At 45.2% G+C, this 26,582-nt stretch overlaps 1 protein-coding gene across 2 annotated transcripts in view; it reads right to left on the reverse strand.

The window, feature by feature from the left end:
* Nucleotides 1-1,144: 1,144 nt before the first annotated feature.
* ANKFN1 (ankyrin repeat and fibronectin type III domain containing 1) overlaps nt 1,145-26,582 on the reverse strand; it is a 364,510-nt gene continuing 339,072 nt past the window's right edge. For both annotated transcript variants that reach the window (XM_075903834.2, XM_075903832.2), the window contains 4 exons: nt 24,983-25,151; nt 18,086-18,252; nt 8,326-8,545; nt 1,145-2,905 (listed from right to left, as the gene is read on the reverse strand). In XM_075903834.2, the coding sequence (XP_075759949.2) occupies nt 2,109-2,905; nt 8,326-8,545; nt 18,086-18,252; nt 24,983-25,151 (1,353 nt within the window). In that variant the 3' untranslated portion in view covers nt 1,145-2,108. The remainder of the gene's footprint in view (nt 2,906-8,325; nt 8,546-18,085; nt 18,253-24,982; nt 25,152-26,582) is intronic.

Genomic DNA, 26,582 nt, shown 5'->3' on the forward strand with positions numbered 1-26,582 from the left:
TTCTATCAGAGCAAAGACAATGGTAAATACCGTCCATGTCTGAATTTATGGCTTGGTGCTAAGCATTAGGAGGATTTTAAAAGCTCTGGGGTTAGCAATGTGCTATTTTCATATGGTCCACAGCTCATGGGGCAAATCCTTATCTTCACATTGAATTCAAGCCTCTTCGGCCTTAGAACGTACCCATGTGGAATTTCACATACTGAAAAGGAGATGGCTGGGCATACATGAAGTGAAGACATTTAACCTGAAGAAAGGTGGCCTATAAGATTAAACTTCAAGAACTGTATAAGAAAGAATAGAAGTCAAAGGCTGTCGCAACAGCAGGGGTGGGAAAGCAGGGGTGAAGGGAAGTATCCCTCACTTGTAATTAATTTCTCCAAGTCCTAAAGATGTATGTAGTAATATGACCTTAGTGTCATGACTCTGATTAATATGGACTTAGTTGTCTAGAATGTCTTCTGGAGGATGAGAGGACGGTGGGTCTTATTCTCGTGACAAAATCTATTGTGGATTTCGAAGTATCCTTAAAAAAATATGTCTGGGGGTAGCCAAGTTAGTCTGTAACTTTAAATACAGCGAGAACGTCTATGACACCTTAGGCTATGTCTAGACTGCAAGCCTCTTTCAAAAGAGGCTTTTTTGAAAGATACTTCCGAAAAAGCCTCTTTCGAAAAACAGCATCTAGATTACAACCAGTACTTTCGAAAAAGCAAGCCGGGGTTTTCTGTGGTCGAAAAAACTGCTGTGTTCTTTTGATTTACTTTTGAAAGAAAGCAGCAGCAGTCTTGATGCAGGGAAAGTTTTTTTGAAAAAACCCTGTAGTCTAGACACACCCTGAGAGACTAACAAATACATATAGATATAGATAGTATCATGAGCTTTTGTGGGCAAAACCCATTTCTTCATATTATATATATATATATATATATATATATACACATTTTACATATATTTCTTCTCTATATATTTTGTTAGTCTTTAAGGTGCCATAGGACTACTCACTGTTTTTAAGAAACTGGGGCATTTCAAGATTATATTTGTTCTTTTGATACTGATACTTACATAGTATGATACTGATACTTACATAGTCATCGAAGATGAGCCTGAACCAAAATCCCTGATTCAACTGCTCCCCTGCCCCTGCCCTTTTTTCCCTAATCTAAATCTATCCAATTCAGAATTACTACAATGGTCTAAACCTGAAACCATTGATCCAAACAACCTTGAAATTTGGAGGGAGTATTTGGAAAAAAAAAAAAAAGCCTGAACCTGAATTTTATGGCTTAGATCCACCTCCAGTGACAGTCTGAGATTCCCTGTAACCAGATGAAATTCATTCCCATGCAAAGGACCAGCCAAAGCCCTGTGACTATGCATTATTCATTCACTAGTCAGACCAGCTACCGCAAACCACCTAATACCCTCTCCTCTTGATCTAGAAGGATTCTCTCTCATCTAAAGCTGGAGAATAAGTTGGTATTTACATTCCTTTAAATCAAAGCCTATGAAGCTAAGCGTGCAAGGCTAGCAATTGTACCAGGCCATGCCAATGTTTAGAGTTGGCACTAATTTTTTGTGTGATAGAAATAAAGGGGCACGTAAGACCAGAAGCTGCAGGACCTATTTTCATTCACCCAACCACTCAGTGCTGTACTTGCATGTCAGCGAAATCCACACAAGGGGCTTGTTGGGAAGTGGAAACATTTACGGGGAGGGGGAGGTAATAGAACTTAGGACCACATTTCTAAAGTGACTTTAATCAGCTTCCCCCAAATTTTGCAGGCAAATTGTATGTGCCTGAAATTCTGCATGCCCAGACATTTGTGTAATTAAGCACATTTCTGTGCCTAACCACCTGATTTGCCATCATGCAGCATTAAGTTAGATGGTAAACATTGATTATTTACACCTGAAAATTGCAGATGCAAGCGATTTGGCATGCGCTTTGGGGGATACCCATTTAAGGCCGGATCCTCAGCTGGTAAAGTAAGTAGAACCAGATGCGAGTTGAGGATCTGCATTTTAAAGGTTAATTTGAAAATATGATCCTAAATTGAGAATGGTCATGATGCCATTTTGGGCGCAGCGTGTTGCAGTGCAAACTCCTAAAGCGTGCTACTGAATACTTCCGAGATGGGAGAATTTGATTGGTCATCCAAGCCCACTTCCTGTTCTGTGGTATCGTGCAAATCTCCACGTTCTACAGACTGCATGCTCAGAGCCCAGGGCTTGCCCTCTTCACTGAGTACCGCGGTTTGATAAGGCTCCACATATATCCTACGGATATTCTGCCTCGACTCTTGGTACTTGCCTTTCCCATCTTCTGGGAGGCTCGAGGCATGAAGTAAGAAAGTGCTCCTAGGACCGTCGATGGGAATCCTTATTTGCTCACTGGAGGTAGACTCCTGTGATAAATCCGTGGCTCGTGTGAGATGCTGCGTGTACACGCCCTCAGAAAGAGAAGCGGGCTGCGTCTCACTGTGCACTCTCAGCCAGCGATGGTGCCGGCTGAAGTAGTTGTAGTGTTGATGTTTCCCTAGCTTTTTTTTCCCCAAGAAACTCAAAGGCTGCCTGGAGTTGGAAGCCTTGTCCATGCTTTTGGACATGAACCCTCCCACGGTCACACTACTCATGTACTCAGTGCAGTATTCAGCGTCGGCATACAAGTCACTGCCGCCTTTGGGGTCTTCTTTCAAAGTCAGGTGAGGCTTCATATCATGGACCTGTAGGACATCAGGGGCACTGCCGCCCAGGCCACCCACTGCCTGTTGGGATATGTCATGTGAGGATGAGTAAACCAAATCCAGTTCTCTGGGGCTCAGAGCATCACTTGAATCATAGTCGCTGTCAGTTGGAAGAAATACTTCGGAGCAGCCTTCTTCATCTGAGCAGGGCTGGGAATCTGAAAATAGAAGACTCATTAAAACAGGATAACCACTGACATGACACACCCTCCACTTAAAAGAACAGTTTAAGACACTTAATATATTTTCTTAACTTGGAAGCAAAATGAATCTCAGACACATTTCTGGCAACCTCTGTGTATTTCCATTGTGGAATTTTTCCATGGGGACATGACACTAGCAAAGAGCAGATGTTTGAGGTGGATTGATGGTTTGAGGTGGATTGATGGTTTGAGGTGGATTGATAGAGGGGAGATAGTGTCACAGTCAGAAAGAGGAGGGAAGAAAGGACTAATGAGATGATGGGAAATGAGCAAAGGGGAAGAATTGGGGTTGGGATGGAATTTTAAAGAACAGGTAGCATCTCTGAAAACTGGATGCTCTGTGGTAAGACCACAGATGCTCCTGGACCAGAGATCCTGGAAGTCTAATGGCAGGAGGGCCAGTAGCCTGGCCAGGGCTGGGGTCAGCAGGGCTGGCCAGAGCCCCACAGCAGTGCTGGGACCCAGGCCGTAGAACCAGGCAGTTCACAGAAGCGTGGAGCTGGGGGCTGGAGAACCCCAGCCACCTGCAGCAGTGTGGAGCCAGGGAAACCTGGCCGCCCACGGCAGCACGGGGCCAGTGCTGGAGGCTGGAGAACCTCCCAGCTGCCTATCGCAGCTCAGGGCTGGGAGGACAGCGACAGCACAATGGACTGCTCAGCTGGAGAGAGAGTAGAAGGGGCCAGAGACAGGAGGCCAGCTGGTTTGGGGCAGGGACAGGGGACACCTCCTCTGGTCTGGCAAATTCTCTCATTTGCCGGATCAGGGAGGTCCAACCTGTAATCTTGTTTTCTGAGTTGCAAATTGAATTTCATGGAGACTGAACATTTTTGGATATTGAGAAACTATCACTCAAATTCTGTTCTCTGTTGGATGGAGTTTCCTTGGATTTTTTCATCTGTGTAATCAAGAGCGGGATGTGGCCTTGCTAAACTGACATGGATAAAAGTGATCCAGCTACGTGAGCAAAGTCTGCCCCAGTGCATGAATGTTTATTCAAAACTCAACCTGACAATTTTAATCCACATGTGAATTTATTAATCCAAGTTCAAACTGGCTCCAGCCTGGATGTCATTGCCATTTTGTCATGGAAGCATCAGGGCCAACTTCTGCAGTAATGTAAACGGCAGCTCTGATTCTTTGCTGCCCTCTATTGTGGGAGTCAATTACACCAGAACAAAGCAAGCACAGAGTGGGTATAAAATAATCCCCACAACTCACCTTGCGTTGGTGTAAATAGCCATACACAGAGCAGGGCAACAATGAATCAGATCCACATAGGGGTCACATTATGCTCTTAGAGACATGGTGTTAATGCTAAGTATCTCCACCTAGTCCAAGAGCAATTATTCTGCATTTGCACTATGTTATTCAAAAGAGAATTTGGCCTAGAGAGAGACCATGAAATCAAAGGAAAACATTAATATATAATGGATTAAATCAAAGTCAGGAACACATGCTTTTATAAAGGCCACAGTTTCCATACAAATTCTTTGCACTTTTTTGCTTTTACTCTAATAGGAGCAGATTTATTTGGTTTTCTTGACAGTAGGAAACTGCCATTTAGAAATAAAAATGAATTATTCTGACCAAAAAGACTGTGGCAGTTGTTCCATGTCGCATCTGCAGCTTTTGTTTCTACCATGTCATTAACTCATTGCTTAACGACAGTTCAGCAGAACAGTGATTTATTTTTCCCCAAAGTCCTTATTCTATTAATGAAACAGGCACTGTCATTTAATTTGCTTCCTTTTTTTCTATGCTGCAATCCATTTATTTCATCTATTTAATTTTCCAGCTATTCTGAGCAGCGATAGCAGCCAAGAAAGTGAGTATAACATTTTACTCATTTGCTTAATTTTGTGTTCTTAAAGGGTCCATCGCAGATCACTTGGGACACCGAGCCATCTGAAAGTGACAGTTAAGCCAAACTGGACTCGATGGCTCAAAAAGTCAGCTGCTCCATCACTATAAAACCAGATGAGCAATGGAAGAAAAAGAGCAAAAAGAATCAGCAAAGGATGGGAGGAAAATATGATCCAAGATGAACATGGAACAATTGACCTTGATGTTCTGAAGTGTCTTTTGATGCCTCTGTGGAATATTAAACCCTCAGACATGATCAGAGACATCCTGGGATCACTATTCTTTAGCCACTTGTATTTCATATTTTGCAGTTCACGAGGACTTAATCATCATGGATGAAATTCACACATGTGCTGGCCAGGCCAGGGATAGTGCGCCACTTATGTCTTTCAAGCAGAGCCTAAGAGGTGTGCACAGGTCTTGTGTTGGCCCTGTGCAGAAGGATGAATTTAATTTCGGAATGCTTAGTGATAATACGGTTGCATATATGTGGCATACTTTGTACAAATATTCATTATTCTCCTTGAAAGCCCTATGTGATTGTTAATATTATCCTGGTTAATATGCTGGTTAATATTAGCCTCACTTTACAAAGAGGGAAACTGAGTCAGAGCAAGAAAGTGATTTGCCCGCAATCTCACGGCAAATGGCAGAACAGAAACCAAACCTGCCAATGCTTGACTTTCCCACAGGCCATGCTATGTCACAAGCACAGCATAAACTAGAGTAAACCCTGAATATCATATACACTCTGGCTGCGTCTAGACTGGCAAGTTTTTCCGCAAAAGCAGCTGCTTTTGCGCGAAAACATGCTGCCTGTCTACACTGGCCACAAGTATTTGCACAAGAACACTGACGTTCTAATGTGCAAAATCAGTGCTTCTTGCGCAAATACTCTGACGCTCCCGCTCAGGGATAAGTCCTCTTGCGCAAGTGTTCTTGCGCAAGAGGCCAGTGTAGACAGGTAACATCAATTTCTTGCGCAAGAAAGCCCGATGGCTAAAATGGCCATCAGAGCTTTCTTGCGCAAGAGAGCGTCTACAGTGGCACGGATGCTTTTGCACAAAAGCAAATCTTTTGCGCAAAGGCACATGCCAGTATAGACGATCTCTTGCGCAAATACTTTTAATGGAAAAACTCTTCCGTTAAAAGTATTTGTGCAAAATCACGCCAGTGTAGACGTAGCCATTGGGTTTAGCATGCAGTTGTGTTGGTGTTCTGTGAGACCCAGAAGGTCATACTGAGTATTCTAGCAGTGCTGGACTGAGCCATACTGTGCCCCGGGCAGCAGGCACACGGTGCATGCGCAGCCCCGCCCCCAGGCGCATGGCGCCCCTTACCACATCAATCAGGCACCCCCCATAGGTTGGCGCCCCGGGCAGCTGCCCGGCTAGCCCCTCCCCCCCTTAATCTGGCCCTGTGATCTAGTGATCCTTTCTGGACTTAAACTCTATGGCTAGGAATGTGGGTCTGCTCCGTGATTCGTACTGACCTTTCTACTGAAATGTGTTTCATGCATGGGATTCCTGAGGTGGAGGGGGCGTATGTTGGAGGGCAGCAGACACTTTCAGCACATCAAGGACTGCAAGCCATTAGTGGCTGAGTGGGTCTAACTGCCAAACAATGGAGCAACTTTCACAGGGGGTTTCTCCTACATGGCCTGCTGACTGACTGGGCAAAATCAGCCTGAGGCAAAAGGAGGCTTCACAGATAGGCCCTGTCATGAAAAACACTGAGCAATAAAATACAGAAACTGGGCTCAGAGGTACACGGGGTAGATGGAGCTTTGAGAGAAGGGAATTTCTGGGGGAATAATGCAGGGTGAAATTTTTCAGTTTGATTTTTCCAGTCAGAACTTTTTTTTTTTTTTTTTTTTTTTAATTTCCATCTATTTTATTCACTATCCCAAACCTTTAAAAAATGTTCACAACTGAAAAAAAAATTAGGTCAAATACATTTTGTTAACCCGAAACAATTGTTTAAATAAACTTTTTGGGTTGACCTGAAAAAATTGTTTTATTTTCATTTTTCAGAACTGCCAGCCAAACAAAATATCAACTTTTCACACTGCCCTAAGGGCATGTCTACACTAGGAAATTATTTCAAAATAACTTACTGTGAACTAATAGCTCCTGAAATAACTATTTCAAAATAAGCTTATTCCCCAAGGAGAGCAGGAGTTGTTATTTCGAAATAACCAGCCCCTTATTTTGAAATAATGGGCTTCGTAGTGTGGATGTTCTGCTTGTTATTTTGAAATATTCATTGTAATTGTTATTAATAAGTGTAGACTAGTGCTAATAGAGATATACACTCTGGAAGACAAAGGAAGTCCAAGCTGGGTTCCAAGAGCTCCAAGAATTGCTAAAAGAAGGCAATCTACTGTGTACTTAGAGTTTCAGAAAGCTTGACAAGGACCATCACCAAAGACTCATGAGCAACAGAGGCATAGCGAGGGTATTATGCCCCCGGGGGCAGCACTGGCAGGGCCCCGAACCTGGTGCACGGCTGAGCCTGACCCTGGGAGGAGGGGGGGAGTTTGTACCACATCTTCCCCCGCCTCCTCCAGTTTGGAGCTGGGCTCCCGCTTGCACTAACCCACCGGCAGCCAGGGAAGAGCGCTGCATAGCTGCATCCTGGAGATGGAGGAGGGTTGGGCTGGGGGCGGAGAGGCAGGGAGGAGGTGCCAACCGCAGCAATGGGCAGAGGAGGAGCAGGTGAGCAGCGGGATGACGGGGGAGTGGAGGGGGACTAAATTGGTGCCCGCCTAGTGTGGTGCCCTGGGGCAACTGCCCCCCCGCCTCCTCCTTGCTACGCCACTGGTAATCAAAGTAAGCAGTAATGGGATAGGTGGGAAAGTATTCCTCTCACTTGTAGCTAGAGAAAAGGCCAGAAACAAAGGGTAGGAATAAATGACCAGTTTTCAGAATGGAGAGAGATGATAGTGGTTTCCTCTAGGGGTGTCTACTGGGACCTATGCTGTTCAACATATTCAGAAATGATCTGAAAAGAAAAGGGGTAATTAATGCTGGCAAATTTTACAGACAATACAAAATTACTCACGCTAGTTAAGTCCAAAGCAGACTGTGAAGAGTTACAAAGGAATCTCACAAAATTGGGTGACTTGGCAACAATATGGCAGATGAAATTCAATGTTGATAAATGCAATGGAATGTACATTGGAAAACATCGTTTTAACTACACATAGGAAATGATGGGCTCTAAATTAGCCGTTAACCCTCAAGAAAGAGAACCGGGAGTCATTGTGGATTGTTCTCTGAAAACATCTGCTCAATGTGCGGCTGCAATCAAAAAAGCAAACAGAATGTCAGGAACCATAAGGAAAGGGATAGATAAGAAGGCAGAAAATATCATAATGTTGCTCTATAAATCCATCTAGACAGGCATGGAAAAAATATCACAGACTTGCTCCTAGTGTAAATGAGAGATCGAGGAGCCATCCTTATTGTTTGCTCCGTTTCACCCAAGGGAGAAAAAAATCCTTCTCTTACCACTCAGGGTTTTTCTTCTCTGACTCCTGGTGTCTGGTGAGGGTGGTGGTGATGGAAGACAATCTAGATGGGAGGATGTTGAATTTATTTTCTTCTGAGTCTGCTCTTCCGACAAGTCCACAAGTTTTGTTATGGACAAGCCAGCCACTAGCTGTTTGTACCTGGCATACTGCAGTGCCTCTGTGATCCATCTCATTTCACGCCAGATCTCATCGATTTGCTTTGGAAGAAAGGGGGAAAAAAGACAATGAACAAAAACCAGTGAACATTTGCGATCGCTCGATGCTGAAGGTATCGCTTTTTGTTTTTCTTTTAAAAAAGATACAGAAATCACCAGCTCTTTTTACATGTTTTTATTTTTTTTTAATTAATTTAAACCAAAAAGATGCATAGTGCCAGGATATAAATCTACATAGTGTCAATGACAGATCATGGCAGAGACGGGCCCAAGGCAGGAGAGTTCAAATCCAGACCAGCTTTTGAGGGATTTGCCTCCAATGGTCTGGTTCAGACCCATGCTTAGGGCATGATTTAGGGCTGCCGGGAGGATGACAATTCTGTTTCATGGCAACGCTCAAGATTTCAAAGGTTTGGTTTTGGAATGGACTGAAAAGACGGCAAATGTAGGTATTCGAAATAGTAAATGAAGCCGAGATTTAAATATCCCACGCTTCATTAGCATAAAGCGTCCAGGCGCTATTTCAAAATAAAATGCCCTATGTTACCGTGTTATTTTGAGAGAAAACCCTTCTCTCAAAATAACTGTTATTCCTCATACAATGAGGTTTACCAGTTATTTCAAGAAAAGGGGTTTCTCTCGAAATAACATGGTTACGCAGGGCATTTTATTTTGAAATAGCGCAATTTCGAAATAGTGCCCAGATGCAATTATGCTAATGAAGCACAGGCTATTTAAATCCCGGCTTCATTGACTATTTCGAATGCCTACATTTGCATCCCTATTTCGAAATAGGGTGCAAGTGTAGACATACCCTTCTTCAGGTATGTGTGAAGCCCAGAAAAAGGTATTACCTCACCCACCCTTCCGCTCTAAGCTTGCCCTGCACATGGAAAGCCAAATTCCTACCGACTTTCCCCATTCTCAAGAACTCCAATGGGGTATCCAGGATTCAAGCCAGCACAGGTCTAGGATGAGTCATGTTTGCCAAGAGAGTTAAGTGACAGGTGTGTCAGTTAGATTCCCCTTCACAAGAGTGGATCGGATTCAGTTCTCAGCTGACCCCGTGTAACATGAGGGGATGGGGGAGAATGCCACACAAATCAGTGGAGTTCTGCTGGTGAAAGTTAGAAGCGAGTGAAGCGTGCTGTCTCAGCATTTAGCGCAGGGTAAAGTGACAGGCTGGGGAATGAAGCTCTCCATCATCTATGCTGTTACCTTTACTGATATTATGGTTGTGCCCTGAGGCCGTAATCCAGAGCAGGGCTCCACTGCAGTTGGTACTGTACACATACATAGGGAGACATAATTGCTTCCTTGAGGCGCATGAACAAGCAGGTGTGACAAATATTCTTCAGAGTTAGGGAGAAAGGAACTAGAAGAACAGACTTTTAAAGACCTACATGGTTGCATAGACTAACCACATGCATAATTGGATGGGATTTTTTTTAAAGATATAAATATAAATATTAATAAAAATAGCAAATCCGGATGGATATCTGCCTAGCCATTAGCAACCTGCAGTTTCTGCAGCTAGCGCCCTGCATAGATATCAAAATTTAGATCCTCATCCAATCCACAATGATTGACTTTAGCAAGGCTTTTGATACGGTCTCCCACAATATTCTTGCCAGCAAGTTAAGGGAATGCGGATTGGATAAATGGACGGTAAGATGGATAGAAAGATGGCTAGAAGGCCGGGCCCAGCGGGTAGTGATCAATGGCTCGATGTCAGGATGGCGGTCGGTTTCTAGTGGAGTACCCCAAGGTTCGGTTCTAGGACCAGTTTTGTTCAATATCTTTATTAATGACCTGGATGAGGGGATAGATTGCACCCTCAGCAAGTTTGCAGATGACACTAAGCTAGGGGGAGAGGTAGATACGCTTAAGGGCAGAGATAGGGTCCAGAGTGACTTAGACAAATTGGAGGATTGGGCCACTAGAAATCTCATGAGATTCAACAAAGACAAGTGTAGAGTCCTGCACTTGGGACGGAAGAATCCCAAGCATAGTTACAGGCTGGGGACCAACCAGTTAAGTAGTAGTTCTGCAGAAAAGGACCTGGGGGTTACAGTGGATGAGAAGCTAGATATGAGTCAACAGTGTGCCCTTGTAGCCAAGAAGGCTAATGGCATATTAGGATGCATTAAGAGGAGCATTGCCAGCAGATCCAGAGATGTCATTATTCCCCTTTATTCGGCTTTGGTGAGGCCACATCTGGAGTACTGTGTCCAGTTCTGGGCCCCCCACTACAAAAAGGATGCGGACGCATTGGAAAGGGTCCAGCGGAGGGCAACCAAAATGATTAGGGGTCTGGAGCATATGACCTACGAGGAGAGGCTGAGGGACTTGGGTCTGTTTAGTCTGCAGAAGCGAAGAGTAAGGGGGGACTTGATAGCAGCCTTCAACTTCCTGAAGGGAGGTTCCAAAGAGGATGGAGAGAGGCTGTTCTCAGTAGTGACAGATGGCAGAACAAGGAGCAATGGTCTCAAGTTGTGGTGGGAGAGGTCCAGATTGGATATTAGGAAAAACTATTTTACTAGGAGGGTAGTGAAGCATTGGAATGGGTTACCTAGGGAAGTAGTGGAGTCTCCATCCCTAGAGGTGTTTAAGTCTCGGCTTGACAAAACCCTGGCCGGGTTGATTTAGATGGGATTGGTCCTGCCTAGAGCGGAGGGCTGGACTTGACGACCTTCTGAGGTCTCTTCCAGTTCTATGATAAGGGGATGGTTGGATGAAATAACATGATCTTGGTAACTAATTGACCATTCATTATAGGGAACTTTCTGGGTGTCTGACTGGTGAGTCTTACCCACATGCTCAGGGTTTAGCTGATCGCCATATTTGGGGTCAGGAAGGAATTTTCCTCCAGGGTAGATTGGCAGAGGCCCTGGAGGTTTTTCGCCTTCCTCTGTAGCATTGGGCACAGATCACAGCTGAAGGACTCTCTGCATGTTGGGGCCTTCAAAGTATTTGAAGGCTTCAATATCTGAGACATAGGTGAGAGGATTATTCTAAGAGGGGTGGGCGAGATTCTGTGGCCTGCACTGTGCAGGGGGTCAGACTAGATGATCATAATGGTCCCTTCTGACCTTAAAGTCTATGAGTCTATGAGACTTGTATATGACCTGCCATATGTGCTTCACTTTTATACATATCCACATCTGCATCCACATTCGTACCAATACCCTATCTCTGAGTATGTCTATACTGCAGAGATTTTCCAGAAAAATGGCCATTTTTCGGAAAAAACTTCAATTACATCCACACTGCAATTGCATTCTTTTGAAAAAAAAATCGAAAGAACTGACATTGGTAAACCTCTTTCTATGAGGAAGAAGGCTTTTTCCAACAGAGCTCTCAGAAAAAAGCACGTATGGATGGGGAAGAGGTAGTTCTTTTGCAAGAAGAAGTAAGAGGAGAAAGCACAGGTGCCCTGGTGGCCATTCCGCCCATAGTAATCACAGCATACATACGAGAGAGCATCCATTCAGGGCGGACGTTATCTGTCGAAAAAGCAGCTCGCTTTTTCTATGGGCTTTCGCAGTGTGGACGCTGTCTTTTGGAAGAAGTTTTTTCTGAAGATCTCTTCTGGAAAAACTTCTTCTGAAAGAAGCCTGCAGTTTAGACATAACCTCACTGTGAGAGCACTGTGTGTATATTGGGGTGGGGAACATAAGACCTGGGGGCTGGAAGCAGCCACCAGCTTGCCTGAATCTGGCCCCTGAAGCTCAGGGCTCCCCTATGCTTGTGCTCCAGCTTCCCCTACACCAGATGTCAAATGGATCTCACTGGTATTTGCAAGACTCTATGGATCACAGTGGTTCTTTAGAAAAAAACTGAAGGGTAGGGCAAGCTCTTGGATTTACAGCATCTACTCAAGTCAGGGGGAGCTCTCTGGTTTCCTTCAAGGGTTACATTTGGCCATTTAACTCACAAGATGAATGCCAAAAGGTTGTGACATTTCAACAAAAATCCCTGGAGATAATGTGAACCCATGGGATTTTTTTCCTCTGTAGAACTTGGGAAGCATAGAAATCCAAAGCCCACAGACGTCAAAGGTCTAGGTCTAGAATCAGTAATGTTGCAAAGAGAGGTAAGTGACAGGTTTGTAAGTTTAGATTCCTCCTTTAACAAGAGTGGATCTGATTCACTTCTCAGCTGCCCCAGTGTAACATGAGATGGGGGAGAAGGCCACAGAAATCAATGGAGTTCTGCTGGTGAAAATTAGAAGTGAATGAAGCCTGCTGACTCAGAATTTAGTGCAGGTGAAGTGACAGGCTGGGGAATGAAGCTCTCCATCATCTACCTACCAGACAGGCATAACACAGACAAGAGCCCTTTGACCTTCTCCATCAACTAGGCCAAAGAGCCTCAAAAGTGGCCTACAGGGACCATCGATAGGGCTAGTCGCAGTGCAGTTCAGTTTCCTGACTCATTAGCTGAGCTAGCAAGCAGGGGGTTATTTATTGTGGTGGCACTGTCAACGAAGACCACAGCTGTAGGCTGAGAACTGGACAGACTCTACTAACATATTTCACCATGGCCATTGTTCAGATGTAACATTTTATTTATTTATTATTGTGGTTTCCATAAAACAAAACACCTATCTTAAAACCTCTAGCGCAGTGGTTCATTATGCATAGAGGGGAGAGCATCCGCCCTGGATCTACAGCCCAAAAGGCCTCTCCTCCCTTCCCCCCACTTCCTCCCTGGAAGCCTTTCTAATTTGCACCCATTTCATTGCTACTAAGGAGAGTTGTTCCATGCATTGGGCTCCTGTTAATGGTAGTGAGAAGCATGCAGATAAACTGATAGCAGGATATGGCTTTCAGGGTCTGCATAGAGAGGAACCTAGGCACCTTTTAATGCCTTTTGATATTGAACGGAGTGGTTATTTTTAATCACTGGGAGCACTTTGACAACTGGATGGATGCTGCTGCAGCCATTTGAAGGGAGGTAGCAGTAGGGGTGTTAGTCTTGCAATGAAGACACCTTTCCCAGGGCTTCCTGTGGGGTGCTACACTGTGCATCCCTTCCAGTGCAGGCTGCTCCTTGTAAAGCAAGATTGTGTTTGAAGGGGAGCAGTAACGCTACCTAAATAGCGATGACTTGAAGCCATAGGAGCCAACTTTCTGCCGTGATGTCAAGAGCAATGGGAGAACTGGTCAGTGAAAGGCCGCGAGTGATAAAATAACAGAACTTGCACTGAATTGGGAGTCGGTGAGTGTGCAAAAAAGAGTGATACCTTCCAGAGCCGTCCTGAGCTAGAGCCAGATTAAGCAGCTGCGTGGCGTACCCGAAAATTTGGGGCACCACTGGGTCTTAATATCCACCCACCTGCCTCTTCCTGTCCCTGGTCTGTGGCTCTGCTTCCTTCAGAGAGAACCTAGTTAACTTAAAAGTGACAAAGCCTGCCAGACCAATTGGCAGACCACTGAACCTGTGAAAGCCAATCAAGTGGCAACAAAACCATCTAACAGCCAGATATGTACTGTGAATTTCTGAATTTACTGTGTTAGTCGACAGGATCTTAGTTTAAAATTTGCGTTGCTGAAAATGATAAAATCACATCTCTATAAATTGACATCAGCGCCCCACCAAACCCTGGCTGCCAAAGCGCATAGCTGGGACACTAGTTTAATAGTACTGTGTAGGGCCCCATTAATCCTAAGGTTGGGCCTGGCACTTTTTGTGGTGGGACCATGGAAGGAGGTTTCAGCAGGGAAATCAATGAACAGGAGGCTTTAAGGTAAGATAGCATAGGGCCTACAGTTGACCACATTCTTCTTTGGGTCACCTTTCTTGCCTAGCCTCCCGTTCTGTTGGGGTGTAACTGGAACACTCAATGCCTAAGCAGTACAAATCGCTGTCATCGGACCCGATTCCCATTGCCTTGCCCCTTATGCCATCATCTCCACCAACACAAAGGGAGGGCACAGCATGTACAGCGCTACCCTAGAATTTCGCAGATGCTTGGCATTGGTGCAGGTACCTGCACAGGGCACAGAGCAGTGGAGAATTAGACTTGTTATGCCATTTGCATCACTCTTTATAGGCACCCCAAATTCTACCCCGAACCCTTTGTGAATGTGTACATCAGATTTGCCCTTTGTACACCTTTGTATATCAATCAAATCAGGATTGTTTCCTAGGTTGCACAGAGGCAGCAAGCAGTGCATGTAACAAGAATGGAAGATATATTCTGGCTCTATTGAAGTCAATGATTTTTTGCCACTGACTTCAATGGTGCTGGAATGTCACTCTGTGTGCAACAAGAAGTGGTTCTTCAGAAGTGGAACCTTTTGCCTATCAGAAATAAAGGGACTTGACAAGATAATCCCCTCTCATTGCAAAGTCGTAGTGTAACTCCAAGAGGTCAGTGTGATTGGCCAATCAACTTGTGCGTTCTTCACTCATTTGGATGGGTGTAACCTAGGTTTTAATTCCATAACTCATCCACTACCTGATCGTGAGATATATAATGCTTTCACTAAAACATAAAGCCAGTTGGTGTCCTCTCCAATATGGTGTCTCCTGGGATGATGGGCCAGTCACATTAAGGCTGTGTCTACACTACATGCCTCTGTCGGCAGAGGCATGTAGATTAGGGTTGTAGGCAAAGGTAAATGAAGCCGCGATTTAAATGATCGCGGCTTCATTTACATTTACATGGCTGCCGCGCTGAGCCGACAAACAGCTGATCAGCTGTTTGTCAGCTCGCCGCTAGTCTGGACGTTCCCCCTGTCGACATCAAAGCCCTTTGTCGGCAGCCCCATTATTCCTCGTGGAATGAGGTTTACCGGGGCTGCCGACAAAGGGCTTTGATGTCGACAGGGGGAACGTCCAGACTAGCGGCGAGCCGACACACAGCTGATCAGCTGTTTGTCGGCTCAGCGTGGCAGCCATGTAAATGTAAATGAAGCCGCGATCATTTAAATCGCGGCTTCATTTACCTTTGCCGAATAAACAAATCTACATGCCTCTGCCGACAGAGGCATGTAGTGTAGACGTACCCTTAATGAGCTATACATCTTATACAGCTTAAGAGTATTTGAAGCATTACAGTATATGAATTATTACTTAATTGCAATTTTTGCTTCATTGCTGGAGAATATGCCTACACATTTCTTTTCTTCCAGTCTAACATGCTGGTTTAGACTCCAAGTCCCTTATCTGTTATTTTTTATTTTTCTTTTGGCTGCCCTCTGACTCCTTTTCAGAGCCGCGTTTATACAGACTCCTTTGCTCTTTACAATGTTTGGTTTGTGTAGTAACTTCAACACTGTCTTAGATCTGGGATCACACAAATGCTCTTGCGGTTTTGTGGTTGCCACTGAAGATTGCAGTATGTGGTGGGCTGAGATATTTTCGCCAATAGGTGGAATACAGCTGGTTTTCATTTGAGAGAAAACTGACAAGGCTAATACACTTTCACGATAATTCAGTACAAAACACTGGGGTTTAAGGCACTCTCTTGACTTTCTTCACAATATATTTATGAGCGAAAACACCCTGGGGGAGCAGGGACAGTTGCTGCATCCATAACTCTCACAGCAATTTTATACATATACAGTGGCTTCTTTGGAGCTGCTTTGGAACTTAGGCCTTGTCTATACTACTGCAGGCCGTTGACCTAAGTTATGCAACTTCAGCTACACAAATAACATAGCTGAGGTCAGTGAACTTAGGTCTGTTTACTCTGGTGTCTTCACAGTGGTAAGTCTGACACACTCTTGTTGACTCCGCTTACTCTTCTCATTTTGGTGGTGTGTTGGAAGTGAGGGGAGAGTGCTCTGCAGTTGATTTATCACATCTATACCAGACATGATAAATCAGCCCCCGCTGGATTGATTGCTGCACGTTGATGCAGCCTGTATTGAAGACATGCCCTTAGTTTTAGTGCACACTGGGTGGCATGTTAAACTGTGCTGTCACTTGACAACTGCTTCTCCACCCGTATTTCCCAAGATCCTTCCCACTTCCATGTGCAGAGGAGCCAAATTTGTCCTAATACTTGGGTGTGTCTAGACTATAGGGTTTTGTCGACAAAAGTGGACTTTTGTCGACAAAACTATACCTGCGTCTACACTGCCACTGAGTTCTGTCACCATAACGTCAACAGAACTCAGCAGTTTTGTCGAAGGCTGTAAACCTCATTCTATAAGGAATAACGCCTTTTGTCGACAGAGGTTGGTCAACAGAAGGCGTTATTGCATCTACACTGTCCTTTGCATCTACACTGTCATGTCGACAAAGCGGCTTGCTTTGTCAACAGAACTGGATGTAGTCTAGATGCTCTTTGTCGACAGAAGCCGGTAGTCTAGATGTACCCCTTGACACCTACTGGGGATCCTGGGTGAACTGCACCTTTCACGGAAAATACGTTCATTTCCCCAGCAGCCCCAGAAGTTCCGAATCACTAGGACTAATTCAGCTCTTCTGAGTGTGAAAGTGGGAGAAGGACTTGGGGAGAAAACAGTTTTAAAACGGGAGCACAATAGATTATCACAACACATGTGAAGTAAAACTAAACTTCAAGTGCCACAGGACTCCTCGCAGCCTAAACTTCAAGGCAGCTCCAAACAGGCTTCTGCAAAGGTGTATGTGACAACACAACAAGAGCAGCAGAGATTGCTGGTTCATAATTATGTGGATTTAAATGGCCACAAGCCCCTAACAAGAGGATGAACCATTATCTCAGGCCATATTACAACTGGAGAAGACTTGAGTAGCAGGTGAGTAGAATCATAAAATCACAAAATACTAACTGGAAAGGACCTCAAGAGGTCATCAGTTCCAGTCCCCTGCACTCACAGCAGTACCAAGCATCATCTAGTTCATCCCTGATAGATGTCTATCCAACCTGCTCTTAAAAATCTCCAATGGTGGAAATTCCACAACCTCCCTAGACAATTTATGCCAGTGCTTAACCCCTCTGGCAGTTAGGAAATTTTCCTAATGTCCAACCTAAACCTACAGACTACACAGCTGATCCATGCCCGATAATGCACCCTAAATGCTTTGTGCAAGGGTCACGAGAGGGAGAATTAGTTATCATAAAGGTTTGCAGGAGTCACCCTGGCCGAATGGACTCCTGGTATGCAGTTAGCCAGCCTCCGTCTTGTGCTTTGTGATGCCACTGGCTCAGATCGCCTTCTGATCATTACTGACAATCATCTATTCCTATAGCGTGTGCCCTTGACACAACTTTCTTTTTTTTTTCCCTTCGCAACCTGCCAGTGAGTAAAAATAATGTATGTCCACAAATGAGAGAAAAAGTATCCTCCAGAGTAATGCCCTGTGCTTGGCACTGGTTTTCCTCACACGGAAAGGCGTGAGCTCTATAATCCAAACGGAGACATTTCTGTATAACAGTCTAGTGAGACTGTCATTTGCTTTTATCCATTAAAAATCTCTTTTATAAAAGCAACAATCGAAGAAATTGTGCTATGGGTTTGGAATTTCATAAAAAACATTTTGACACCACTCTTTTTATGATGTCTGCAAATAATTCTCCTTTTAAATTCCAAATTATAGACCTTAAAAGTCTCCTTGGTCTACTCGGAAACAGACTGTTACCTGTATATAGTCTAAAACTTGCTGGTGTCTTTGTTTGGCAGCAGCGACTTCACTGTCTGAAATTGCTTCCCTTAGGGACTGCTGGGTTTTCAGAGAGTCCAGCTCTATGACAGCAGAAAGGCGGCAATACAGACTAATAAATTTCTCTTTGTAGCAGCAAAAATGAACTGTGAAAATGAAGGAGAAAAAAAGTAATTAGTATTACACGCTGCCCCTGAAATCCATACATTTTTAACACAAACTTTAATTAAAGACGATTATTAAAATTCTTGATGGAATGTGTTGAGCCAGAAATAAATAATAAAGATCTGATTCTCCTCTCCTCTCATCCTTGGGTTTCAAGGATGTGTCTTTTGGTGTATCTAATTGTGAGTCCTGCCTGGCCTGTGGTTTTGCCAAGATGTCTTTCTTTGTAGCTTTACAGAGGTGTTGTTTAATAGCGCAATATCATCAGCACAGTTCTAGGTCTTCTAGGCATATCCCAGTGTTTGTGGTGCTAATATGCTTCATTGTCCAGGCTAAGGCCATGCCAAAGAACAACAAAGATAAAATGAATCCCTGTTTTCCACTAATGTTCACAAAAAAATCAGTCTACTGTCTGGTTATTGTCAGCAATCAGGGCCTGCAGCACAGCCAGACTCTGGGCAACCTAATGAGTTTGGCTACACCTCCTGATGGGTTGGAAGATGCAGCAAACCTGTTGCTAGGCCTAGCAGCAGGAACCGTTAGATGGCTGCTCAAAGCATTGATTCACAGCTGCGATAGCTCCTGTGTCTACTTATTCCCAGGCCTGTTTCTGCCTTGCCTCACTCCAGGTAACAGCCTTGGCCCACATCTCTAATTTCTGACTTAGCTCTAACCTTTGGGTAATGTGCCTGTCCTCCAATGCCTAGCTTATGCTCTAACCACTGAGCATGACTACCCACATCCCAGTCCCTAATAGTTATTCATCTCTCACTGAGGCTGTGTCTAGACTACACCTCTCTGTCGACAGAGAGATGTAGATTAGGCACATCGAAATTGCTAATGAAGCAGGGATTTAAATATCCTGTGCTTCACTAGCATAAACGAAGCTTTTTCGAAAAAAAAACCCAGCAGACTAGACACGGATCTGTCGAAAATAAACTCTTTTTCGAAAGATCCTGTAAACTTCATTTTTTGAGGACTACAGGATATTTCGAAAAAGGGTTTATTTTTGACAAATCTGTATCTAGACTATTGGTTTTTTTGAAAAAACTCCATTTTGAAAAAAAGTGGTGGCCATGTTTATGCTAATGAAGCATGGGATATTTAAATCCCTGCGTCGTTAGCAATTTCGACGTGCCTAATCTACATCTCTTTGTCAACAGAGAGGTGTAGTCTAGACATACCCTCAATGACCTTGATGACTTTCATGACCAGTGTGGAGAAAGTGAACAAGAAAAAGTTGTTTATTTTGTTCCCATAACATAAGAACTGGGAGGCGGGGTGGATGGGGGGAAAAAGGGGTCACCACATGAAATTATTAGGTAGCAGGTTTAAACCAAACCAAAAAAATGAAGTATTTCTTCACGCAACACATAGACAACCTGTGGAACTCCTTGCCAGAAGACATTGTGAAGATCCAGGACTTTGTTCTGTTCATTCCCTCTGGGGCACCAGACATTAGCCACTGTCAGAAGACAGGATACTGAACTAGATGGACCTTTGATCTGACCTATTATGGCTGTTCTTATGTTGTTATGCTAGCTTCTGTATTCCAATGCCTTCCCTCCAGTCTCCTCTTGTGCCACAAAAAGACATACAAATTCACTCAGTTTACCCAGAGATAATTCAAAGTCCTAGTGCCATACACAAGTGAGTGCAGTGCCAGGGTGACCACAGCTGCTTGAGAGTGGCTGCTCTCACTCAAGCCAGGCCAACCTGAGTGCAACAATGAAAGTGTCAATCATTTGCAGCCATATACAGGCTGTGTCTAGACCGGCAAGTTTTTCCACAAAAGCAGCTGCTTTTGCGGAAAAACTTGCCAGCTATCTACACTGGCCGCTTGAATTTCCGCAAGAACACTGACGATCTCATGTAAGAAATCAGTGCTTCTTGCGGAAATACTATGCTGCTTCTGTTCGGGCAAAAGTCCTTTTGCGCAAAAGGGCCAGTGTAGACATCTCAGATTTGTTTTGCGCAAAAAAGCCCCAATTGTGAAAATGGCAATCGGGGCTTTTTTGTGCAAAAGCGCGTCAAGATTGGCACGGATGCTTTTCCGCAAAAAGTGCTTTTGCTTTTGCGGAAAAATGTCCGTGCCAATCTAGACGCTCTTTTCCGCAAATGCTTTTAAACAGAAAACTTTTCCGTTAAAAGCATTTGCGGAAAATCATGCCAGTCTAGATGTAGCCACAGTGTATTTCAGAAAGGCCATAATTTGGGCAGAACAGTTATGATTTTCGGGGTCTTTCCTCACAGTTCCAGAAGGGAACCCAGAATTGAACTTCTTTCTTATGTGGAGCTGGTATTCCCCTTCCACTTGTCAGAGGATTTCAAAATCCCTTGCTACTTCATTAAACTTAACCATACAGCACATTTCTTGCTATGGCAGAGAGGTATTTTTTTTTTTTTGGTTTTCTTATGGAAGAGTTTGTTAATCATTGGGCAGGGTGGTGCCTATGTTCCAATCAAAAATATAAATACAGAAATCAGAGAATCCCAAACCACATCTTTCTTGTGTTCGCCATATGGCAGCACAACTAGGACATCAAACTACAAACACTTTGTTTGTATAACAATAAAGGTCTAATCTCAACCCTAACCCCCCCCCCCCCCCGGAACAGTGAGCATCAAAGACAGAATTCTCCCCTCTGCTTTCTCCCCTCATCGGGCCTAGATATGGCCAAAATCTAATCTGAACAGTGTGTGGTCTTACAGCGTCTATGCCATATGTGCTGCACTCTTGAGTGAATTACAGCTGTGGTTTCGGCTTCAGTGCTGAAGTTTCTAGCCTTTGTGGTTTTAAGTCAGAGCCTTTAATGTTACTTTAACAAATGTTACTTCAACATAGCCTTTTGTGGGTTTGCAATTATATATTCGGTAGCCACCAGCTAATGGGGAATGGAAGCTTCTAATATTTGCGCTGTGAATCACAGCCATTTTACAGAATGTTGGGGAGATGTATTGCAATAAATCAGGGAGAACGTGTCATCTGCCTTCGGCCATGGGATTGCTTCCTCTTTCATTCAAAGAGTGAAATTCAGGGTTTGCTGTTTCTCTCTTTGCTATATTTCACAATCCCATCACCAGAGTAGTGAGAAGCCCAGAACGCCCTAGATGCGATCCCCATTTCCCTACTGCATGCAGCAAGCCGTACTAGCTACACAGCCTCATCCGAGTCTATGACTAATCTATGATATGCACAAGGGTAAGATCCATTCCTGCATAGGACCTACACAGCAAGTAGTGAGGATAAGAGGTGCACCTACCCTCTGCCCAGTGCTGATTTTTACCCAATGTGAATGCACTTCAGCAAAACCAGTTCATTTCTCTCCTCTCATATGGACAACATGGCCTGTACCCAAAGCCTGAATGTAGATCAGTGGTGGGCAACCTGTGGTCCACTGGGGTTCCACCTGCGGCTTGTGGACCACCTGTCTGCATACTCTCTTGCACACTATGGCACAGGAGCTCTGGACTTCCTACTTCTCCTCCCTCCCAGCATTTCCAGAGCACTGCAAATCCACTGATTCATGCTCTGTTCCGCCTTCTCTCCCTCCCTCCCAGAGCTGGAACACTGCAAATCAGCTGTTCCTAGCGTTCCAGCTCTGGGAGAGAGGAGAGGGAGTGGGGAAGGAGTGCAAATCAGGCAATTCTCATGCTACAAAAGTACTGGGAGGCAGGGGGGAGGAGCAGGTAGGTGCTGGGCTCTGGTGCCCCAGTGTGAGAGAGGTGCTTGGGGGTAGACGGTAGAAAGGGAACCATGGGGCTGCAGGTGGAGCTCCAGTGGGCCGCGAGCTTCAGAAGCTCCCTGTTCTTGGTTGCCCATCACTGCTGTAGATCCTGAGTTACCCTCTTCTTACATGTCTGATCCATTATTTCACCACAACACAGACGCCAACGGCATTTGAGAAAGCTGCTGTACATCCCCTTGGGGAAGAACACAGCTCCACCTTATTCAAAGCAGTGGTGGGCAGACTCTCTGCATCCGAACTGACTCAGTTTTAGCAAAGGCAGGAATGAATCCACAAGGAAGGCTAGTGCACTAGCCTAGAGCTTGAGAGATCTCGTGTGACCCCATGCAAGCTAATTAGCCCTGGGGCTTCAATTCCCATCTGCAAAATGGGAATAAAATTTCTTCCCTGGTCAGGATAAATATATTAAAGATTGTGAGGTCCCGGAATACATACTCAAAATAGATTTCATTGGGAAATCAATGCATTACAGCGCATCACACACCCGTGACTTGAATGGTTGATTTCCCTACTGCTGAATAAGAAGTAGCATAAAGTATAATCTCAAGATGTCTTACCCCCCTAATAGCTCAATCTGCTGTATTCTCATACCCATTGCATTCTGCTGCTTTGTTCCTAGAGCCTTGTCTGCTCAGGACTAGATTCGAAAGAGTGGCTCTATTCATATCCATTACATATTTAAATGAAATTGAGCCCGGGCTTTCAATTTCATGACTATATTCTAACCTGCAGCTAAGAGTGTGTTCATTAAGCTCTACTTTTAAGCCTGCCAATGTGTGACCCAGCCATCAAGGCGAGGGAGAAGTGACCACCCATGTGGAATGTTTGTGATTTGCTGTGTGTATGTATTTTTTGCTGTACATGTTTTTCTCATGATGTGACCCAATTAAATCCATTTTGGGACCTGTTAGAGCTTCAGTGAAGGGACGGAAGCCTGTTATGGAGTGAAATCTGGTTTCTGCTCAGTGCAAAAGCAACCTTCAAAGCAATTTTGGAGTTAAAAATGAGTATCAGTTTCTGGTCCAAACAGAGAACAAAATGCAAGGGTCTTCCAACGTTTGGAGTCTTTGTTCTTACCCAGGCTCCTGGGAGGTTGGGGAAAGGGACTCCCTGCCTGGACTTCTCATGAGAGATCAGGCAGGGGAAGGGGAGGTCCCTGTCCTTTTATCCCCAAAAGAAACCACTTTTCTGGCATAGATCTTCCTGTAGCTGGTGTCCCAGGAGAAGCCAGGCTGGTGTCCCAGGAGAAACCATCCCATAGTCTTCTACTATCCAGTCCCTTCTTTTCTATCACTTTTCATCCATGCTGCCTCCCTGCCCGCCATGTGCACAATTCCTTAATGCAGCTCCCCCATTCCAGTTAATACCAGCTCCCTTCTCCCCCTGGTGTAGCTCCCTTGATCAGCGAACACAGCCTGAGCAGGACATATTTACTGCAGCTCTTCTGTCCCCTCCACTAAAGCACTTTCCTAACTCTCCCTCTCTTAGAGGGGCAGCTTTAGCTGGGACTCGGGGACTGCCCGTTGCAGATCCTCTCTCCCTTTCCCTTCCAAGTAGAATGAGCAGAAGGGAAGAAGGAGGAAACAGAAAGAGGCCAGAGGTGTGGATCTGGGTCTGCTGCCCCATCTTTCCTCTAGCAAACGTGTCAGGCTCCATCGCTCCTCTCTTATTCCTCTCTCAAAGCTACTGTGAGGTTCCCTGGGCTGCTCCCCGCCTTGGCCCCTCCGCTCCTTGGAGGGGACCACCGGGAGAAAGGGGCGTCAGAAGCATCTTTTCCTTCGCCATCAGTCCGCCAGGAAGCCTTGCGCTGCGGAATACTATCTCAGCACGCACTGCAGTGGGGCAGGGCGGTTGACCCGGCACCGCTGCAGGATGCGCACCCTAATGCAACAGAGCTCAGAGCACTGAGCACATGTTACACTTGGATGTCATCATGCTAGGAGGGATAATCCTTCCCTCCTTCCCCCACTAGTGACCTGGCTCCATCCTTCCCACAACTTCAGTGGCGCTATGCTGACTGGCAACAGACAGGGCTGTTATAGGACCAGGGGGGCAAAGAGGGCAGTTGTCCTGGGGCCTGATGATTTAAAAGGGCCCAGCAGGGCTCTGGGCAGCAGTGGCAGAAATCACTGTGTTGCTGAGGCCTGGCTGCCCAGAGCCCTGCCCCTTCCATTTGAGGCCCCCCCCCGCCTTATGGGGGGCCCTGAGCCAAGCCTCCCACACGCATTGCCCAGGGCCCGGTGAAATCTGTCACCAGCCCTGCCAACAGCTAAGAATCTGGCCCAAGCTCACACAAGAAGCTGATGGCAGAACTGGGACCCGAAGCCATTTCTCCTCAGCCACAGTTCAGTGCCTTAATCACAAGCTGATTCTTCCTCGCCTCGCCATGGGAATTTTGCTGCATCATTACTTTAGTGCGGGGCCCTTTGGTATTTCCGCATGAAAGGCAAGGACATGGGCCTGCTCTGTGAAATCCAGCTCTGAACGCTTTAAAACGCTGGGGCCTCACAGGCCCGGCGGAGGAGCATCTCTGTCCAAAGCGGCAACAATTCTGCAGTGTACCACGGCTAGATCTGTCCACTGCACTAATTCTTCTTGGTGATGATGCAAACCTCGCCTCAGAATAAAGACATTTTTGTGGCTGCTCTCAGCGTATCAGCTTTGGCATCTTATGTGCGGTCTACACCCCCTCCCCATCCTCCTCCACCTCCATAATAGACTAGGGCTTATGCTTGATAACTGTGGGCTTTTGCTCTATGCTTTTTTGCATTTCAGTAATGATGCCTACAGTATATACTCCAGCCGCTATGCTCCTTGTACACAGTTCTAGGTAGTGTTATTGCCAAAGCCATCATGTGATTTATTGACTCTCCACTGGGACAAGGGGGAAAACAGATACAACTTTGTGATTTTATTATAAGGAGTCTGGGTTAATATTTCTAGGTGAAGCGAGCTACTATACCGAGTTCAAACATCTGAAGAGGGAGGTTAAGAAATCCTGAATGTGGGGTGTAAGGATTATTCTGTCCTGGGGCAGTGCAGACGTCGTCTGAGGCGGGGAGCAGGAGAAGAAAGGAGACATTGTGACCCAGTTCCAACACCTCCTGTGTATACAGACGGAAGTGCTTTGCCTGCCGAGGGGACACGCGCGGGGAGAGAAGTGGGAGAGAGTTACAACATGGCACTTATATAAACAACACCCCAAATGATATAAAACATTAAAGTAAACGTGAACAACATCAAGCTCGGAATTTTTATAAAAACATAAATATTAGAGGGGCTTAAACTCAGGTTAACGTTGCTCCATAAAATCAGGCTTTAAAGCTGTAATGTTCCACATTAAAAAACCAACACACACAAATAACCCCCCTGAAAACAACATTTATGTTTCTTATTAGGCAGAAAATGATCGCACGCCGTCCGCTTTTCAAGATGATGATTGTATAATTATGTGAAAACATGAAAATGGATTCAATTAAAACCCTTTAGGATTTAATTTAGGATTGGTTAAAAGAAATATGCAGCTCTTCCCCCCCTCCACAACTCCCAACGCAGCCCTGGAAAGATTTAACAAGTGCTGCATGAAGGGAAACCGGTGCAAACGGTAGTTGGATATAGACTGTTGTGTAGCTGTCATGTAAAACACTGTCTTTGTGTTCAGCATTGGTACAGTGCCTGCTACAAGAGAATCCTGGGCCAGGTTTGGGTGTCTAAGGTGCTACTACAACACAAATCATAGCAACACTTATATACCGTTATTGAATCAAAAATTAAATTCCTTAATGCACAGTGAAGGTCCCGATTCAGCCAAGCATTTAAACACGTGCTTCAAGGGTATGCTTAAGTGCTTCATTGACTGGAGATGGAGCTCAGCATGTGCTGAAGTGGTTGGTGGAACTGGGGCTGCAAGGACCATTTGCAGTCTGACTCCCACTCTCCCAGTGCCCCCTGACGTCAGTAGGACTCAGTTAGTTTTAAAAAGGTGAATACTTTGGCATGAGCCCTCCAGTCCTGCTTGGGGAGCCACTAGCATGGAGCCCTGTGTCGGTTTCTGAAATTGCATTGACTGGCTGCAAATGGGCACCATAAGGCTTGGGTCACTTGCTGGTGTAAACTACAGTTTGGACCTCTCTGGTCCGGCAACATCCGTGGCCCGGCATGATTTGAGTTAGCCAGATATCAACTTATCATGGGTATGGCCAAGTTTCCCGCAGTCTCATAAAGTTTGTTTACAGACCCCACCTCACTGCAACACCCTCCCTGAGCAGCTTTGCTTCCTGCCGCCGTGGAGAAGTGGGGTGCAGCAGGCTGCTGGGCGGTTCTCACTCATACCCATGCCACTCATGTGGTGAGCGGAAGGGAGGAGGTGACCCCTGCTGCCATTGCACCGGGCCCTCGTAATCTCCCAGCTCCTCCTGTGCACAGGATGGTTGGGGCAGCCATCACGGGGCCCCCAAAAGCGCGGGGCCTAGAGTGGCTGCCCCATTTGTCCTATCAATGGGATGGCTCTGCAAATAGCCTCATTAAAGGCGGGGCAGTGAATACCTGTGTGAGTAACTGCT

Source organism: Pelodiscus sinensis, chromosome 20 (assembly GCF_052426305.1).
Source record: "Pelodiscus sinensis isolate ZL-2025 chromosome 20, ASM5242630v1, whole genome shotgun sequence".
NCBI classification, from domain to species: Eukaryota; Metazoa; Chordata; order Testudines; family Trionychidae; genus Pelodiscus; species Pelodiscus sinensis.